Source organism: Carassius carassius, chromosome 38 (genome assembly GCF_963082965.1).
Source record: "Carassius carassius chromosome 38, fCarCar2.1, whole genome shotgun sequence".
In the NCBI taxonomy this organism is placed as follows: domain Eukaryota; kingdom Metazoa; phylum Chordata; class Actinopteri; order Cypriniformes; family Cyprinidae; genus Carassius; species Carassius carassius.
In genome coordinates, this window is record NC_081792.1 from 26,225,542 (window position 1) to 26,239,275 (window position 13,734).

At 36.4% G+C, this 13,734-nt stretch overlaps 1 protein-coding gene across 1 annotated transcript; it reads right to left on the bottom strand.

Moving 5' to 3' along the window:
• Positions 1 to 692: 692 nt before the first annotated feature.
• On the bottom strand, positions 693 to 8,532 carry LOC132119665 (Krueppel-like factor 15). Its single transcript, XM_059529820.1, has 3 exons — positions 8,393 to 8,532; positions 4,001 to 5,007; positions 693 to 1,596 (listed from the first exon to the last, which is right to left on the bottom strand). The coding sequence occupies exons 2-3, from the start codon at positions 4,951 to 4,953 to the stop codon at positions 1,428 to 1,430; spliced, it is 1,122 nt and encodes a 373-aa protein (XP_059385803.1). The 5' UTR covers positions 4,954 to 5,007; positions 8,393 to 8,532; the 3' UTR covers positions 693 to 1,427.
• Between the last annotated feature and the right edge of the window lie 5,202 nt (positions 8,533 to 13,734).

Here is a 13,734-nt window from a genome sequence, read left to right on the forward strand (position 1 = left end):
AAACAATTCTCTTTGTGTGATTACTGATCGAAGAGAAAATTGTTTCTAGCTTATATGTTTTACAGTACATAAGTTCATCCATACATGTAGTGATGTTATCCATGGCCCCATACAGACACGGGACCCCAGGTTTGGCATTCGCTCTCAATAGACTGAGAGAGATGAGGCACGAGAAAAAAAAATGTGGAGAGCAACTTGATGCATAAATAGCCTTCAGTTGGCGCAGGGATGTGATTGGGCCATGAAAATTCCAGATATTTCAACGCGATTGGGTTTGCACGAAAAGGAAGGGGCGGGGACTAAGTTTTTAACATAAAACATAACATAAAAACTTAAATATATTTTAAAACACTGTGACATGTCACAAATAACTGCATCAGACCTAATTTTGCATTCCGTAATAATTCATTTTAAAAGCGCTGTACTCCAGCAGAGTACTTTAATAAGGTGAATCTCACGTGAAATGTCAAAAAAAATCATTTGAATTAAATAAAATGACTTCTTTCATATTGTCACATTATTTTAATGACAATTAAGTGCATCTGTCCACCCCAATTTCTCATGATTGTAAGATAAAGATAAAAATGTCTAAATTAATTTGAACAACTAATACTACCATAATGTACACTAACAATAGTACTATATCAGTTAAATATATTTTGTTGAGCAATATGGTTTTTGATAAAAAAAAATTACAATAGGATCATGAGATGTTTTTACATTACAATGATGAAAATATGCTGCTTTTTGCATGTTTATATGGTTACTGACATTTTATAGTTTCAAATATACTTAACTGTCATAAGAACTATTCTTTATGCAACATACAAGTAAAACATTATTTTTTTATTGAATTTTGTGGGACTAAAATTTCTATAACATTTTTCTTGAGATTCACCCTGACAGAGCCAGTGCTTGATAAGCATAGCCTAAATCATAGTGCATTTCGTCTTAATTTAAGGGAAATTCTGCTTCAATCTGGTTTTAACACTCTGATCCTTTTATGTTTTCTCCTGGTTAGATCTTTAACACAATATTCACAAACTGTACAAGAAATGCATTTCTTCAAATTAGCCTCTGTATTGCCCTTTATATCGCCAGACTTCCTGCAGCCTCTGTTTAAAGGCAATAAATACAGATCTCGAAATCTGTTGCAGCTCAACACCAGCAAAGGACGAAACGTGATGAAATCGACTGCGAGCTTTGCTTCAGCCCACCAAAAAGCCAGAAATCTGCTTTGAGCTTAACAATCACATCCCTGAGTTTCAAGTTAGCTGACTGTAGCACCAAGATAAACGATAAAAAAGTGGGGGAGGAAACAGAGACAAGAACGAAGGCGGAAGGTTACGGGCTGTGAGCCTGTATACTGTAGGTATCATAGCTTTCCCTCTCAGACTCCAGGATCACACTCCAGGTTTATGCAGCGATCAGACGTTTGCCCTGACCAGTCTGCCGGCACGAGGACCCCGGTGCACCTTAGTGTGTTTGGACAGGTGGTCACTCCTGGCGAACTTTTTGTCACACATTGTGCACTCATAAGGCTTGACTCCCGAATGAGAGCGCCGATGGCGGGACAGCTCATCAGATCGAGAGAACCTTTAATGCACAAAACACAGCAGGACATACACATCAGCCCAAATCATTCAATCAAGGTCTCATTACAGCTTTTGATGTTAATCTAAGTTGAACAGTGAATAAGCTTTCATCATTTAGTACTAGATACACATTTTTAAAAATCATTTTATTGAAATTGCTCTCACAAAGAGTTATTTCTAGATATTTCTCAATATTTTGAGCATTGCTACATATATATTGCTATATATATATATATATATATATATATATATATATATATATATATATATATATATATATATATATATATATATATATTAGGGGTGTAACGGTACGCAAAAATCACGGTTCGGTATGTACCTCGGTTTTAAAGTCACGCTTCGGTTCATTTTCGGTACAGTAAGGGAAAGAAATGCAAACATTAAACTGCAGGTTGTTTATTACTATAAACTTTTTTTTTTACAATTTGTTTACATTTTTTTTTATACTTTTTAATAAAATATATATAAAATAAAAAAAGAAATAAAATACTGCTGCAAAGTTCTCCACTAAATAAAATACTCTCAGTCTCAAAACCAATATCATATAATAAAATATAATGAAAAATATAAATAAATATGATTACAGTGCAGCATTACCAATCCCAGCTTGTAGGCCTGCTCATATTTAAAAAATATATATAACTTTTCCAAAGTGTAAAGTGCAGCATCAACAGTTAAAGTTTTTAAACCTGCTCAGATTTCGTTATTGCATTGGCCCGATCAGAATTAAGAGCAAAGGTCTGTTTAAATGCCGACGGGAGCTGCGTTTGAATTACAATCGTTTTTTTCCTAGTTGTAGTGATGTTCACACTCGCGTAATGCCTTTTGAAAACCTTAGGCCGGTGACACACTGGCATATTGCACCTGTCAAACATAGTCCATTTTGCCGTCAATACTGTTGACGGTGTCCTTTATCAGTAGGCTTTATATTTATGCTCAACATGAAGTATAGATATTGTTGTCGTGAAGACAAGATCCTGGTCTGTCGGCGGTCTCCCTCTATGTCACCTACAGTAGCAGCCGCGCGCCAGTGCTGCGTCAGGCACGATTCTGGTGTGTAAAGACACAGAAAACGCAAAGCATCCGTCACGCAACTGACACATAGCAGAAACGCCATGCTCACGCCACGCACGTGTGTCACTGGCCTTAGAATCAGCTGCAGGGCTGGATTTGCGCTGAACGCGGAGACTTCCGCCACTTTATATGTTTGTTTGGTGACTTGATATATATATATATATATATATATATATATATATATATATATATATATATATATATATTGATTTATATACATACATGCATATATGCATATATACATATATATATATATATATATATATATATATGTATGTATGCATGTATGTATATAAATTAATAAATTTCAATGACATTTCATTCTTTTTAAATTTCCTTACATTTACAGGTTTTGCACAAAATACACTACCATTCAAAAAACGGGTCAACTTTTAATACTTTTTATTTTTATTAATAGTTCAGTTTAGCAAGGACACATTTAATTGATCACAAGTAACAGTAAATATATTTTTAATGCCACAAAAGATTTCTAAATCATATAAATGCAGTTCTTTCGAACTTTATAATAATCAAGGAATCCTGAAAAAAGGATCATGCTTTCTACAAAAATATGAAGCAGCACCTTTTTTCTTTTAAACACGCAAAAATCAGCATATTAGAATGATTTCATGTGACTCTGAAGACTGGAGTAATGATGCCAAAAATTCAGCTGTGATCATCAGAAGAAATTACATTTTAACATATTTTAATGGAAAGAGTTCATTTAAATTGTTATTACGGTCTTTACCATATTTCTGATCAGATAAATGCAGCCTTGTTAATCATAAGAGACATCTTTCAAAAACATTAAATTGTGCAATCCAATGCTACCATGCATTAGCAATGGCTTGTTCAGCCTAGACGACATCAGCCAAAGAGAAAAGTAGTTTCAAAGTTGGGGAAGGTTTTTATGAAATATTAAGACATTTTGTGCTTCAACGAATATTACACAATAAGACCAAAAGTGTATAATGACACTATTATCTTGTGTAGAGCTGCTTTATAGTTGAACTATAGCAACTAATGAACTTAGCAACATTTACATCGTTATTTAACTAATCTGAATCATCACTAAACTAAACTGAACTGAATAATGACACTTTTGTCTTTTTAGAGCTGCTAAAACTTTATTAATTTTGTAACTGAAGTACTTTAATATGTTTCTTGTTTATTACTGTGCAACTGCATTGAAACAATCTGTACTGTATTAAACGCTACAGAAATAAATGTGACTTGACTTAAGAAAGCAAAGAGAATTCATTTTAATCATCTGGCTTTCAAGTGGATTATTTTCTAGTTTCAACACTCACCTCCAGCCACAGTCTGGCCAGCTGCACAGGTAGGGTTTCTCTCCTGTGTGTCTGCGGAAATGAGCCTTCAGGTGGCTGCTCTTGGTGTACATCTTCTCACACCCAGGGTGAGAGCATTTATGTACCCGCAAGGTTTCCGTGGAGGACCTGGATGGACGTGGTGTGATGGCTTTGACCAGGCCTGTGCCCGCTATTCCGACCGCCCTGATGGCAATAGGCAAGGGAGCGATCTTCACATACTTTTGGTCTTGGTTGACAGCCTCGCCAACAATGGAGAGGAGAGTTGCTGAGGGCACCTGCGGTGAAAGGAGGGTAATGTTCTGTGCCCCTTGGACACCAAGCACCAGATGGGCCACCTGAAGCCCACTGGCCACACCCGATTGTGTGTCTGCCTGTGAGAGGGTGTGGCTTAGCTGGAGAGGTTGCAATTGAAGAACAAATGGAGCACCAATGAGCAACGGCGTAGCACTAGCCGTGGTGTTAACACTCTGAGCGTTAGGAGGCATTGTCGTTGGGCTGAATTTCGGCTCTATGTCAACGGGGGAAGACGGCTGTATGGGAGGCTCAACCTCCTTTGCCTTTTCCTCTGGACTAAGAGGAGCATCACTCAAAAGCTCCATCTTCTCCATCAAGAACTCCTCAATGTCCTCCAGGGTTGGAGAAAAGGTGCTGGAGAGCTGGGGTATAAAATCAGGCAGCTTGGGCGGCTGAGTCAACATCTCCTCCGTGGAGTCGAAAAAGATCTGCAGCGGCCCATCGTCCTCGTCTTCCTCCCCAGGGCTATAGCCGAGCTGAGCTCCAGCATCTCCGGTTTCTGGACTGGAGCATGAGATGGAGCTGCCCCTCTCACTGCTCTCACTGCCTGCCACTTCCAAGAAGGGCAAGGTGGCCAAGCCATGGTCCGCAAATGATTCATTAGCAGTGGCCACCACTTTGTCACTTATGGAGACCATTTGTTGGTGTGCAGATCAGAGGAAGGCTGAAGGTATTGCCACGATTTGTAAACACTGCAAAAATAAAGAAGTTAGAAATGGAATAACGAGGATAAGTAGTGATTTGCAGTGGCACGATAAAGTATTTGGACACTTTAGACACAAAAAATTTAAGTGAATACATTTCCAGGTCACATTCCACAACAAAAAAACATGATGAAGAAAGTATATATTATATAATATTATTTATATTTCATATACATGACATACATATATTTCATATGCATATACACACACTTACATAATACTAATATAGATAGATAGATAGATAGTACATTGGAAAACACACACACACACACACAAACACATACATACATACATACATATATATATGTGTGTGTGTGTGTGTATATATATATATATAAATATATATACTAATATATATATATTAGGGCTGAAACGATTCCTTCGAGTAACTCGAGTAACTCGATTACAAAAAATTATCGAAGCAAATTCCTCTGCCTCGAAGCCTCTTAATTTATTTTAAATCTCACGTCAGGTTCTTTCGCAATGATTTTTTTTAATGTGACAACGCGTTTACGTCACCCACAAAGCGGACGGAGACACAAGCGCTGCGTCCGAAATCGCAAACTGCAAGGAGTCAGCAGTGTTTTGATTTGTGGGCGCGGGAAAACGTAAAGAGAACGTCGTGGCATGTGTCCATTGCAAGATAGAGCTGGCATACCACAACTAGGGCCCTATGATTTCTGCGATGCAGAAAACGCGGAGGGAATCACGGAATCCAGTCATAAAAACGGAATTTACAATTTAACGCGGAATGGCATGGAATTTGCCACATTTTTAATTAATTAATCAAAAATAGGTCATAGCACTTACATCAAATCACAATCTGGACTAATATCTGTAACTATTAAGCCGGAACAGTCTATTTAAAAATCCTGCATGTTCTGCGTGTCTGTGTTAATGAATGGAGCAGAAGTGCGTCTTCCTTTATCACACACACTGAAGCGCGCGTGACGCTCGCGGTGATTTCAGCGTCTGCGGTCTCACTAAATAAGGACGTGAACACATGAACAACATCTCCAGAACTGCTCTGAGAGTCACTTCATGAGCATTTGACCATTTGATTTGAGTAAAACTAGCGTCACATCACATACACAGAACTGTAGGTATGTCAACCCGTCAAAATAAAAGTCTGGTTAAGCAGAATGTACAGTCGTGGCCCAAAGTTTTGAGAATTACATAAATATTGGAAATTGGAAAAGTTGTTGCTTAAGTTTTATAATAGCAATTTGCATATACTCCAGAATGTTATAAGGAGTGATCAGATGAATTGCATAGTACTTCTTTGCCATGAAAATTAACTTAATCTCAAAAAAACCTTTCCACTGCATTTCATTGCTGTCATCAAAGGACCTGCTGGGATCATTTCAGTAATCGTCTTGTTAACTCAGGTGAGAATGTTGACGAGCACAAGGCTGGAGATCATTATGTCAGGCTGATTGGGTTAGAATGGCAGACTTGACATGTTAAAAGGAGGGTGATGCTTGAAATCATTGTTCTTCCATTGGCTCACTCACAATTCTGCCCAAAAACACAGCCATGAATAAAGAATGGTACCAAAACAACCTCCAACAGCAACTTCTTCCAACAATCCAACAACAGTTTGATGAAGAACAATGCATTTTCCAGCACGATGGAGCACCGTGCCATAAGGCAAAAGTGAGAACTAAGTGGCTCGGGGACCAGAATGTTGAAATTTTGGGTCCATGGCCTGGAAACTCCCCAGATCTTAATCCCATTGAGAACTTGTGGTCAATCCTCAAGAGGCGGGTGGACAAACAAAAACCCACTAATTCTGACAAACTCCAAGAAGTGATTATGAAAGAATGGGTTGCTTGAGAGCATGCCCAGTCGAATTGCAGAGGTCCTGAAAAAGAAGGGCCAACACTGCAAATACTGACTCTTTGCATAAATGTCATGTAATTGTCGATAAAAGCCTTTGAAACGTATGAAGTGCTTGTAATTACATTTCAGTACATCACAGAAACAACTGAAACAAAGATCTAAAAGAAGTTTAGCAGCAAACTTTTTGAAAACTAATATTTATGTAATTCTCAAAACTTTTGGCAACGACTGTACATACCCTACTACTAAAAAAGTAAGGTAGTAGCCTTTTTTAAGGTTTAATCTCACAACATATCTTCCATGTTTTATTTTAAATAGTAAATCCCCTTTGTTTACCAAAAAGTTAAGTTAATTTTCAATAATTAAAAGATAAATTAAATTAATGTTTTATGTGTTTAATGTGCATATCAGAAAATGCTTTATTTAAAACCCCAACTGAATGGCACTTAAATGCACTTAATTCATCTGTCAACTTTATTTTCATTGTTCACAGTACAAGTACAGACAGAGAAACAATGGGTAATAATGAAAAGTTTATTTTTGATGTATGCATTGCATTCTATGCATTTAAAAAATAAAAAAAAAATTTTTCTAAAAAAGGAAACTGAGCTGTTAATTTTAAGAGACCCAGGAGTCTTATTTTCTCTTGCATAATTAATATTACACTTTAAGCAAAAACACATTTTATCCGATTACTCGATTAATCGATGGAATTTTTTGGTAGAATACTCTATTACTAAAATATTCGATAGCTACAGCCCTAATATATATATATATATATATATATATATATATATATATATATATATATATATATATATACAATAAAATTTAATTCATTCTGCACAAATTATTGGCAGGACAATATATTCCAATCAATGTATTTTACCAAAAAAAAAAAAAAATTAAGTAATATATAAACTATTTGGACAACTTTTGATTCGTAACTTAATTCATACATCCGATAAAAATCACCTTAAGGTCAGCTGGTCTGTATTTAGTTAGGTTAGCTTACACTTGTAACGTTTTAATTCTGATGCAATGAAAAAAAAATCTTTTTAATAAGGGTCCAAACCGTTCTGGGGGGCAATATTTACATGCGCCCATGCTTATCATCACAATGTTTGCAGACATTAAAGCACCGAGGTTTATGGGATGGAAAGAGGAGGGGCTGTTGAAAACACCATCACAACATAAATCACAGTGCACACTTAACCAATTACAAGAGGAACGACATAATCAAACTGGCATCAACAGAGCAGCAATGCTCAACTATAGCACACACACACGAGGCACTAGACATGTGTTTCACAAAAGTGCGTCAGCAGGGCAGGAAAACAGGCCTGCACACATGCTCCAACACACAAGCGACAAAAACAGCGGCTTTTGGACAACACGGCCACAACATTCTCAGAAACAGGTGTCAAGTTCATCAAAGTCGAGTCGTTTAGATCGAATCTGACCCTCTGTTAAAAAAAATCGACTTCGGGTTGGTTTACAGAACGTAAAACGATATACGTAGCCTCATTACCTTGTGTAAATATGGGTTGAAATGTCCAAATTGTGGATGTGCGACATAGGATGAATCCAGATGTCCCTTTCAATGTTATTGTTGGGAAGAACATCGTCCTTGCCACGGTTCCATGTTGGCATTTCTCACAGAGGTCTGTCACATGACACGCATCGAAATGCACTCTAGGGCACGGATCCGATTCCTCGCTTCTGATTGGTTGTGTGGCGGAGGCTCGCCCTAAAACGAGGTACGTCATTGGTTAGAGTAAATGGACGCATGAATTATTTATAAGTACAGGAAAAACATCCAACGAAAGCAAAGGGGGAAAAATTACAGCTTTTGATCTATTTATGCACATTTATATGTATTGCATGCAAGCAAAATATTTAACCTATTCAAACCCGAAATATGTTCTAGAACCAAAGAAATATAACCATGCTTTAAATGCATCCATAATTATAATAAAAAAGTAACATCCAAATGATTTCTAGAAAAAATTGATATGAAATGTTTGAAAGTTAAATTATACATATAATTGTAAAGTATATATAATTTTAAACATAAATATTCATTTTGTTATAAAGAATATTCGCTTTCTTATAATTGTCATAGTTACTTTAAATATCATTGTAAACACTTTTATTTTTCTTGTGGCCATGCATATAAAGTACTGCAGTCCTCTACTGCTACCTACAGTTATGGCCAAAAGTTTTGGCAATGACATAAATTGTGTTCTGCAAAGTTTGCTGCTTCAGTATTTGCACATTATTTTTCCACGTTTCTATGGTATAATGAAGTTTTAAAGGCTAACTTTGCACCAGTCTTCTGCTGTCCAATCATTGTTCTTCCTGCAGAACATCCTTGATGTTTTTCTTGGAGAAAATTGGCTTCTTGCTGCCCTTCTTGACATCAGGCAATTGCAGATGCTCTCACATCTTGGTTTATTTGGAGCGCTTTCCACAAAAAAAAAATAGTTTCAAAGCAGCTTTACTGAAAATTAAGTTTCTACATTATATTTAGTAGTAACTTGTCAGTAGTGACTGTCAATTTGATGTAGATATGGCAGAAATATGGTAAAATTCAGTTAATGATGTAATCAAACAGATGATGAACACTTAACAGCAAAGATTGTTGCAATCAAACATGTAGCAAAATTTGGTAGCATGTTGTTTCAGGTTTGGCATCATCTGAGGGCCGGAGGGGTTTGCATCATATCTCAGATCTTTGTAAGGGCTTGATCCAGACTTAAGCTTGTGTAATTCCTAGTTACCACGGTATGCCAATCCCGTGGCAGAAACAGAGAAACAAATAGAAATGTAGTGTAGCTGCTGTTCCAACCAAGCAAAAAATGATTTTTCAACCCAAGGTAAGGAGTAATGTGCATTTTATCAGATATAACTCCAGTACAAGATTATGAGATGCATTATTTGAATGCTTGGCCAAAGAGATGCGTCTAGATTTAAATAAGAGAGAACGTGTCTGAACCCTGAATGTTATCAGGAAGGCTATTCCAGTGCTTGGGAGCCAAATGCAAAAAAGCTCTACCTCCTTTGGTGAACTTTGCTATCCTAGGTGCTACCAAACGTCCACAGTTTTGGAACCTTTGGGAGCGTGATGGATTGTAGCGTGGTAGAAGACTAGTTAGGTACGCAGGAGCTAAACCATTAAGGGCCTTATAGGCAAGTAATAATATTTTGTAACAGATATGGAACTTAATAGGTAGCCAGTGCAGCGAGTGTGAAATTGGGGTAATGATCATATTTTCTTGGTAAGGACTCTAGCCACTACATTTTGGACTACCTGTTGCTTGTTTATTGAAGATGCAGGACAACCACCAGTGCATTGCGATAGTCCAGTCTAGAGGTCATGAATGCATGAACGAGCTTTTCTGCATCAGAAACAGGTAACGTGTTGTGTAGCTTGGCAATGTTTCTAAGATGGAAGAATGCAGTTTTTGTAACATGGGACATATGATTTTCAAATGACAGGTCGCAGAGATAATAACAGTACATGCATCTAGTTGCAAATTGTAATCCAATAGATTCTGTGTACTGCTTTTTGGTCCAATAAGTAATATCTCTGTCTTATCCGATTCAGTAGGAGAAAAGTATTGGTCATCAAATTTTCAACATTTTTAACACACAACGTTATCTTAGATAATTTAGAAGTTTCATCTGGTCTTGTTGAGATATATATTGAAGTATCATCAGCATAACAATGGAAACATATATGACCCAGGGGAAATGTGTATATTGAAAATACCTAGGACAGATCCTTGTGGCACTCCATACTTTACTGGTGATAAATGAGATCACTATCAGTTTAAATAAAGGGGTAGCTTTCGGACAGGTTTGATCTAAACCATCTTAAAGCCTGCTCTTGCATACCTATATAGTTTTTTATTAATTTAGGAGAATGTCATGATCTATAGTGTTGATCGCAGCACTAAGATCAAGTAAACCTAGCAATGAGATGCAGCCTTGGTCTGAAGCAAGTCAAAGTGCAGTTTCTGTGCTAAGGTGGGGCCTGAAACCTGACCTGAAATTCTTCATAGAGAGCATTTTTTGCAAGAAGGAGCACAATTGAGTAGACAACATTCTAAAATGTTACACAAACATAAGATTTGAAATGGTTCTGTAATTTGTCAACTCATTAGGATCTAGTTATGTGTTCTTAAGAGGTTTAATAACCACCAGCTTAGCTGGTTTTGGGATGTGACCTAAAGATAAAGAGGAGATAATAATACTGAGAAGCAGTTCTTCTGCTACAGGTTACATCTCTTGTAGTAATTTATTTGGTACAGACTCTAATAGGCATTTGTTGGTTTAGATGCAGTGATAAGTTTAGCTCACCCTGTCCTATATTTGTAAAAGCATTGCAGTTTTTCTTTGGGTGCAATGAAAGAAGCTGAAAGACTAGACGCTGTATAACCTAAATTTGTTATTCTATTTCTGATATATATATATATATATATATATATATATATATATATATATATATATCATTGAATAAATTCATAAAGTCATTACTATTAAAGTGTGAGGGAATATTTAAATCGGGTAGTGTGTAGCTAGTTGTTAGCCACTGTGCCAAATAAAATAAATAAACCTCTTAGAATGTTTTGGTTAATTTCTATGGGTTTGCGGATATGTTGGACTATGGCAGCTTTTAGAGCCTGTCTATAGCTGAACATACTGTTTTTCCACGCAAACCAACCTGCTGCTGATCAAGCTCTGTACTGCTAGTGACACGATTCTGTAGCTGACTCCTCAGAAGGAGACGTCCTGGCACTTGCTGTACACTTTGGGACATCCTGAAGTCTTCTTCACTGCAGTCGAACCACACTCCTTTAAGTTCTTGATGATCCTGTAATGGTTCTTTCAGGTGCAATATTCTTTGTGACAATTTCCTTGCATGTGAGGCCATTTTGATGCAAAGTGATGATGGCTGCACGTGTTTCTTTAGAGGGAACCATTGCTAATGTGGCAATTGGTGGTCAGGTATGGGAAATTACCAAAAATGGATACAAATCCTATAAATCGACTATGCCACCCGGAATATACCAGGACATAACAGCCCTATACAAGACCACACAGGTACATGGCCAAAGGCAGGGTGAGCATGGAGACAAAGACAAAGTGTAAAATTAAGCAATTTATTTATACACAAAATAAAATAGATCAACACATTGTTTCCAAAAAACAATCTAAATCAAACCAGATACACAAATCTAACAGTTACAGAATGACCAGAGGGAGAGAAATGACCAGCTGGGGCCTTTTGGATTTTTTAACCTCACCATACCCACACCACACAGTTGTGCAAGAACACAAATGGCTAAACACCACTCTCCAGGTGGACACACTAAAAGACTACAGCCCCCACTTTAAATGTTTCTACTCCTAACTGACAACATGGTTAAGTAGTACAAACAGTTAAAACAGTCACCCAACAAACACTAAAAACAAAGCAGCAGTGTAGTAACATCACTGATGTACATTAGTCTTCAACCAAGTTACACCTGCGAGAGAGATTTACCATATAGCTATTTTGATAGTGATAGTGATTTTACCTTACTAGTACTCATTCACACTTCCACATGTTGCTGATATGATTAGTCAATTGATGTTAGCTGGTCATTGTGTCAGGAAACAACAACAATTATTATTATTTTTTTGTTTGAAAAGTTCTCTCTCTCTTATTTAAAATGCATCGGACCACTCTACACAATCAAAAAAAAAATGTGAATAAACACTACAACAGCTTTCAAACATCGCAAAACACAACATTTTTGGCCATGACATACAGTTATTTCCCTTGCTCTTCATTTTACGTTCACGTTTGTTTAATTATTTATTCAGATTGTCACAAAAAAAAAAAAAAACACTTGTGAAAACAAGCAAAATCATGTTTGATTCACATCGTTCTTTCCGGTGATTAATAAATTAGTCAAAAGGTCATTTAATTGTTGAGCCACTCCAACTGGGTAAATTTTGACATACGTATACGCGCGCACACACAGAGAGAACTGAATGGAAAGAAAAAAGAAGAACATGGGAAAATAAAAACCAAGTGAATGGAGCAATGGTTGGTAAATTGGTCTGCTTTGACAATGAAAAAAAAATTAAACCAGATGCTACAGATACACTAGATGGCAGTGGTTAATAAAGAACCTACCAGTGCCACCCGTCCCAAGTCAAGAACTAACCGGCTATGATTAAAATTGTATTATGCCATTCCTAACATAGCCAGACCTCAATTATAAAGTTCATTCTAAGTTTTAGATTTTATTTAGTTAATTTAATTTAACAAATTTACTTGCAAATGTCATTTAGATAGCAACATTATATCTTACATCAAACACAAAAAAGTACCTACTGTAAAAATACAGTACAAGGAACTATTTGAAACAAAATGCAATGAATACATTTATTTGTCTGCAATCTCAAAGATTTATCAAATAAAATAAGCCATTAAGACATCCAATCTAATCTTTTTGTTGCTCCAGTTATTTAAGCACTAACAAAGAAAAAAAATAAAATAAAAATAAAATAGCCAGCAAAACTTCAGACTTGTTTCTTTCTCTCTTCAGATAGTTAATGATCTCTGAACCAAACATGTAAACAGCACTTTTTTTTAACAGGTTGTACAGGGTGTCACAAGACAATCACTCGTCCTGGCTTTAACAAACATTTAGCATATTTACTTTACTGCACTTCAATACGCCCAAGTCATCTAATACTTCATTGTTACTTATGTTATTTCTCTGCTTTAAAGGCATACAATTGTGTAATATTGCAAATATTATATTGTTGTCCTACTCTGCTGTTAGGATGATGAAGCAGGCAGAAAAAGGTTAT

Coding starts and splice junctions, on each gene's coding strand:
- LOC132119665 (XM_059529820.1), bottom strand. CDS start 4,953: ATGGTCTCCATAAGTGACAAAGTGGTGGCCACTGCTAATGAATCATTT. Junction 1,597..4,000: donor TGGCCAGACTGTGGCTGGAG/GTGAGTGTTGAA, acceptor TGTGCATTAAAG/GTTCTCTCGATCTGATGAGC.